This window comes from Bactrocera tryoni, chromosome 2 (genome assembly GCF_016617805.1).
Source record: "Bactrocera tryoni isolate S06 chromosome 2, CSIRO_BtryS06_freeze2, whole genome shotgun sequence".
In the NCBI taxonomy this organism is placed as follows: domain Eukaryota; kingdom Metazoa; phylum Arthropoda; class Insecta; order Diptera; family Tephritidae; genus Bactrocera; species Bactrocera tryoni.
Window position 1 is genome coordinate 6,915,818 of NC_052500.1, and position 6,923 is coordinate 6,922,740.

Consider the following 6,923-nt stretch of genomic DNA (forward strand, 5'->3'; position numbering starts at 1 on the left):
TAAACCTCCAACGGCAGTGAGGAAAGTCTAGATTAGTGAACATTTTAAATGTAAGCTATTCATTTAAAATTTTTGGTCTTAACATGATATTAGTTGTTTTTCTGTAAAAGGAAGATGAAGTCAAGCAGAAAGTTCGTACCTCAAACGATTTGCTTTTCTACTGGCCGGTCATGTTATAACTAAGTCATAAGTTAGAATGACTATAGTAAATATGGACTTTATTTTGTTCTAATAAAACCTGAGTTAAAAGCTCTGATTTTAATTGTACAAGGCTGAAACAGAGCAGATCATAAAGCATTGAATCCCTTATATGAATATATTAGGGTTTTAGAAAATATTGATGAATGTCAATTATTCTCAATAATTTCGATAAAATATAAAATACACATACATATGTATTTATTCATTAAGTTTTTTCAAAAAAGAATGCATCAGAAAATTTTAAGTAATTTTTAAAAATATGTTTTCGCTTTTTCAAAATGCTTTCACTTTTAAAAAATGCTTTCAAAAAAAACAAAATTTATTCACTAAGGATGAGCAACTATTTAAAGTAGTGTTCTAAGGATAAAAGGTACGTATGCAACACATCATATCATCACATTCGTTAGATATAAGTAATTTCACTTGCTTATCAATAAAATAGTTTCAAAATTTTGAGTTTTCTAAATAATAAATATGTTCCATGCTTACAGATGGTTCGACGGCTTCTACTGGTTGGGTTTGCAGAATCGTACACTTGAGCCGCCAATCAAGCCGACCGTTAAGAGCGTCATAGACACCACCAATTTCGATGCCTATCCACCAGATCCAGAGGGCCCACCGCCAGATGACTTAACCGGTTGGGATAAAGACTTCTAAGTGGAGGTCTATAAATGGGAGTATAAAAAAATGTAATAATAATTAATACTGAACTAAGCTTAAAAAACTAAGGTCAAAATGCAACACTGTAAAAATGCACATACACATACACGTACATAATTCTTTTGGCTGTTATATTAAAAAGAGAAAGGGGAAAGATTTGTAAAAAAATATTTTGCTATTTTCTATAATTATGTAACTGCATAATTTTGCATATACACATACATATAGTACTACATGTATTTCTGTAATAATTAATTTACGTAAACTTATTAATATAATACATATATTTTTAGTGTGTACTGGCAAAGAATTTATATTAATTTTAATTAATTATTTTTTATTGAAATTATATTTAAACATTTTTATTGCATACAAACATACATATGTATGTATTTCTTCAAGCTATAAGAAGCGCATACATACTGATTTGTTTCATTTTCTATTAACTTTCTTAAAATTATTTGTACATTGGCTTCATGTCTGTAATATTTATATAAAAGCTTACATACATACATACTTTGGTATACATAACTGTGTATAAATGTCAACGAAGTCTTTGCTTTATTATTAGTTATATAAAATTTGTGGGGAAAAATAAATTTTATTGTAATACTATTTGAAAAAAAATATATATGTATAAACAAGCGTGAGAAAATCTATGCCGCTTTGTACCATATACATATGTATGTTTGCATCGAAAATTATATTAACATATGAATGTATGTACATGGTAAATTTTTATACAAGCTCATACATTAATTAAAATTTATAATTATACGTACATGAGAAGGTACATACATATATACATTTGGTCATATATATATACATATATTCTTGCAAATTTGTGGGGTTTATAGCGTAATAAAAACTAATTTAAACATTACATACATACCTACTACTTAGCTTTAGTTTTATAACCTTTAACTTGTTGATTGTGAGTGAAGCGATTGTTTGCCACACAAGTGTAGATGCAAATGCAAACATATAGAAATTAATAGAATACAACAATTAAGTGCCTTTTGTTATTTTTTATTGTATGCCATTGCATGAATTGTAAAGCAAAAATATTTAAATATCTACAACAACCATAATTGTTAGTTACTAACTTTAAAATTTACATCTAAATACCTAAATTGTATATCTATTATATATATTGTAAATTTATGTATGTATGTATATGAATAAAATGATGAACAATTATGAATGTGGCGATTTTCTTTAAGCGTTAGACTGGCGGATTTTTCAAATTAAAATTAAAAAAAAATTATGTAAAGTGAAAATATAATTATTTTTAATTACTTTTATTGTTTACTTCTTTTTACTTTATTTATTTTTCATATGAATAATAGCATACAAAATATAAGATTATTTCAATAAACTTTTAAACATAAATATACCTTAAAGCTTATTCGTTTTGAAGCAAGAATTTTAACTAACAAAATATATATACATACATACATATACATTAGGGTGGGTAAAAAAATCGAAAATTTTTTTCGGTGATACTCTGAAAAATATGTTCTTAGACACTTCTAAGAAAATCTGTCCAAGTGCGAGCTCTTCATTTTTACGGTAAGGCTCTCCGTCTTTCTTTTTTACTTTTTTATTTTAAATGAAACACCCTAATTTATATATAACCTCAAGATTTTAACTACCTTAGAAATTAAAATATATCGTATATTCATTTACATAACTTAGTTTTAATATTTTCTAAATAATTTAGCAATGAAAAAGTCTTCGAAAACTTTTCGGAACTGAAAAAGTAAATCCTAACCTAAAAAAATTTATACATATAAATTTTTGGAATATTTTTTTTTTCAAAAGTAGACATAATTTAGAAAAGTATCAAAAATATATTCCATTTCGAATTGAATATTGATATATTGTGTAGTAACCAAAAGTATTCGAAAATTTTCCTGAACTGAAAAAATTAATTCTAACCTAAAAAATATAAAAATTACGAAAATATAGTGAGATTGCACAAATATAATTTTTTTTTAATTATTCATAATTTTTGTTATTTTTTATTTTTACATATCATAACCTCAAAATTTTTTAAATTATGTGAGTTTTCAATTTTATTAAAAAATATTTTTTTTTTGAAGAAAATGTGCTGTTTTTATGTTTTAAAAGTGAAAAAATTACACAATAATTTTCACCTTTATTTATTTTTATTAGAAGAAAGAAAAAATAGTATATGAAAGAAAATATAAATTATATTTCTATCGAAAAATATAATTAATTTTATTTATTTAATTAAATTAACGATTTTTTATTTATTTATTTTGGCAACTTTTTTGCAAAATAACTCACTGTGCGTCGCATGCTGACAACAACAGCGCGTGGTTAAAGTGCTTTCTACAGTTTCAACCAACACAGATACGTGGCCAATGTGTAGTTCCGCAAAGCGAAAAAATAACTTCTTGAAAACAAATGCCTACTGAGTTATCACCGCCACGCTTCCTCCCCATTTGCCGTACGTGCGATCGCAGTAAACAACTCGAAACGAAAAAATGTACTTTTTGAAGTTTTCGCAGCGTTCTTTCGTTTGTCGTGCGCCGCTTGTCACTCAACATAATTAAATACATATATTGTAAAAACAAAGCGTAAGAAAAAACCGCAACAACAACAAAAACATACATAGCTATGCCGCAGAAAATGCAGAATCTGCATTACTCATTGCTCAATTAGAATAATTCATTTGCTGACGCTTGTCTAACTCGCCGAAGGTGCGCGTGTTAAAAGTTAAAAAGAAAGAACGTCAACAGAAACATAAAAATAAAATACGATTTCAAAGAGAACATACAAAAAGAAATTGCCTGAAAAGTTGGTCTAAAACTAAAGAATTATTTTAATAAATATAATTGCAATTTATTGTCACAGCTGCTGCACAACACGAGAAAAAACGCGAATGCAATCGTTTGCCGGTGCGGGACGTCAGTGGGCGTGAGTTTTCTTCTGATGTGTTCTGCGCTAGAAAGTGTTAAAAGCCTTAGAAACTCCGGCTAGTCTTCAGCCTCTGTAGCTGCGAAGAAGCTTTAAAAGTATGTTTCAAATACAAAACCCGAATTAGTAGTCGAACGCGCACCGTGCCCGATCAGTCCCATTCTTAAAGTGTCCTTAATTAGTGATCTTGGAGTTAACTCCCTTGTGATTTACATATGTGATATATTTGCAAACGCAACAAAATACAAAAGCCAAAACTTCATTGCAAAACATGCTGCGTTTTGAACGATTTGACTTTTTACCGTTACGTAGAGTAATTGTCATGCTGCTTTTACTTGTCTGCGCAACACAAAAGATCTACGCTGATAATAGTCTGGCCGTCAACCGATCAGGTATGTGATAATGTTTATAAATATATTATGCCTATTCATTTACTTATATATTGTATTTTACATTGTTCTAGTCGCTTTTTTTTATTTTTTGTTTTTTTTTTATCACTTTTGTGGGTCAAAAGTTAATGCAGTAAGTTATTAAAATATAAGAAGCCTATGTAGAACACTGTTTAATGGCAAAATTAAAAATATAAATATCTTGAGGCATAAGGTGGTCCATATAGTGGTTATATTAAAAGCAAGATTAAAAAACAAAAAAAATTGAAAGTATGATAGTTGTTGTCAGCATATTATCGATTTATAGGGGGTAAAAGCAAAAAAAAAACATAAGAAATAAAGACAAAAAAACAAAGTGAGGGCCTTACAGTAGTGCGTTTCTTAACCCCTATCCTCATAACTTGGTGACGGCTTCTGACATTGTCACACCAATTTATGCAAAATCACACAAAAAATTAGTCAGACAATATCAAATCGGCCACGTCATTTTTACCTTGAAGTTAGCTGAAATTAAATTTATTTTTGACCTTCTGAGTATAAATATGTAGTTAGAAAGATAAAAATTCTAAGAAACTCTTATTTCAATATTATTTCCAAAGGACGGGGTACACATCAAGGAAAAACGAAAGGAAACGAGCATTTCCCTATTTATTCACCTTTTAAACCCTCTCTGGTCTTTCACAAATAATTCAAGACCAAAATTAGCCAAATCGGTCTAGCCGTTCTCGAGCTTTAGCGAGACTAACCAAACAAAATCAATTAATTTTTATATATGTGACCTGGTCTACGAAAAAGGGGCTAACGTGCGAAAACTAGTTTTCTGGGAAAAGCTGTTAAAAATAATCGTCAGTTTCTCGTTATCTCATTAATTGTTCTCCTTTTTTTTGACACCTAAGCCCCCTTTTCGTAGACCAGGTCACATATAAAGACGAAAAAACGCTGTATGGACCACCTTATGTATAGTATACTCAGTATTACTTACAGAGATAGAATCGAGGTATTTTTTAAGTCTACAGATATTTTGATAATTTTGTTATTAATATTTTTATATTTTTTATATATTTTATTATGTCTTCAACTAATTAGTATTAGAAATATAGGTTATTAATATCAGAAAGTTGGGATTGCTTGTTTGTTTTTTACCTTTAATAGATATCTAACCAAACCCTGGTAGTAATATATCGATTTTGATAACCAAAATCTGTAAATATACGTAAATACATATGTACCTTTAATAGATAACTAACCAAACCCTGGTAGTAATATTTCGATTTTGATAAAATAAAATTAAATTTAATTAAATTAACATAGCACCGATCACCTTACAAAACTGCCGAACCAAATCTGACAAAACTTTTATATTTAATCCTCTCGAATTACAGTTCCCGCCTGTAAATTACCGCCGATGCCATTGCTCTGCGACAATAAGCTGCACCGTTATGCCTACAATGCCGCCACCGGAAATTGTGTGAGCCTCTATACCAGCAGCTGTGCTACAAATACAATGACGAAATATTTTCTCACCTTCGAGGAATGTCGACGCGATAATATGCCAATACTGCGCTATTAAAAATGATGGCGCATACCAAAAGTCCATTTTAAATATCTGTGAATTAATAAAGCAATCATTCCGATTTGAAAAAATCCTTTTAATTTCATACGCACATAAATATATACATATTTATATTTTAATTTTATTTAAAATATTACGTATATAAATAATAAAAATATTAAGTAAATTGTGTTTTTTATTATGCTTGGTAAGTACTTGCTAAAAATCAAAAACTTTTCACTTAACATCACACTTGCGTTCTGTCTACCAATAGCACGATCACAAATATGTGTGCGTACTGTACCGATTTTCTCTGCGTACTGTACCTGTGTGCACATGGTTGGTGTCTGTGGTTTTCGCATTTACTATTTATACTGTACATGCGATCGTGGTGGTTTGCGGCTCGACTAAACGTGGCTGCTTGCTTGTTTGGTGGCGTTTCTGGGCGCCTGGTGCAAATCGTGAAATTGTAACATTCGCGGCGATCGCTTTCAGCCACTCAGGGGTGACCAGAACAAATTTTATTTTTATTTTGCAATTAATGCAAATAAACTGAATAATCGTGTATGTCTGCTCAAAAATATTATAAAAATAAAACAAAAGTTAATTATGCGTAATTAATACTTTATGCATTTATTGTTCATAATATTAGTATACATTTTTAAATAAATACGTTTTAAATAAAATACAAGAATTTATTGCTTTTTAATCGTAGCAATCAGCATACAGGTAAGCAGATGTTATCTATATCTTCAGATTACTTTCTTCACATTTAAAGCCGCTTCTAAGCAGTTACATCTAGTGCCACACGAATCAGCAAACATTTACTCTTATTTATTCGGACTTCACGCTTGATCGTCCAAATTTAAAATGATTATTAAGAATATGGTCATCAAAATCATTTATTCAAGCCATCTTTGATTCTTTTTCAACGCCGGATAAACTAAATAAATATTTAATAAAAGAAAAAAAGTTAAAACTACTTTACGATACAAAAAATAATAATTTCGAAGTATGTATGTAAATATATTTAGGTAGGTCTATAAATATAAGTGATGCTATTATTCACACTACCATGTAGATGCTTTATTAAAAACCACAGGTATCTTTTGGATGAACATGCACTACAGAAGTGGAAATTTGATCAGTCTACGTCAATGAGGAAATGCAGCCAT

General features: G+C 29.2%; 2 protein-coding genes across 9 annotated transcripts in view; both read left to right on the plus strand.

Annotated features, from left to right (window-relative positions):
* LOC120769801 (cGMP-dependent protein kinase, isozyme 2 forms cD4/T1/T3A/T3B) overlaps positions 1 to 1,087 on the plus strand; it is a 134,347-nt gene extending 133,260 nt beyond the window's left edge. For all 8 annotated transcript variants that reach the window (XM_040096987.1, XM_040096988.1, XM_040096990.1 and 5 more), the window contains one exon: positions 693 to 1,087. In XM_040096987.1, coding sequence (XP_039952921.1) covers positions 693 to 858 — 166 coding nt within the window. In that variant the 3' untranslated portion in view covers positions 859 to 1,087. The remainder of the gene's footprint in view (positions 1 to 692) is intronic.
* A 2,367-nt stretch (positions 1,088 to 3,454) lies between these two features.
* On the plus strand, positions 3,455 to 5,840 carry LOC120768302. The gene is made up of 3 exons (XM_040094932.1): positions 3,455 to 3,687; positions 3,745 to 4,199; positions 5,579 to 5,840. Exons 2-3 carry the CDS (start codon positions 4,079 to 4,081, stop codon positions 5,764 to 5,766), a joined length of 309 nt encoding a protein of 102 aa, XP_039950866.1. The 5' UTR covers positions 3,455 to 3,687; positions 3,745 to 4,078; the 3' UTR covers positions 5,767 to 5,840.
* Positions 5,841 to 6,923: the final 1,083 nt, after the last annotated feature.

Coding starts and splice junctions, on each gene's coding strand:
- LOC120768302 (XM_040094932.1), top strand. CDS start 4,079: ATGCTGCGTTTTGAACGATTTGACTTTTTACCGTTACGTAGAGTAATT. Junction 4,200..5,578: donor TCTGGCCGTCAACCGATCAG/GTATGTGATAAT, acceptor CTCGAATTACAG/TTCCCGCCTGTAAATTACCG.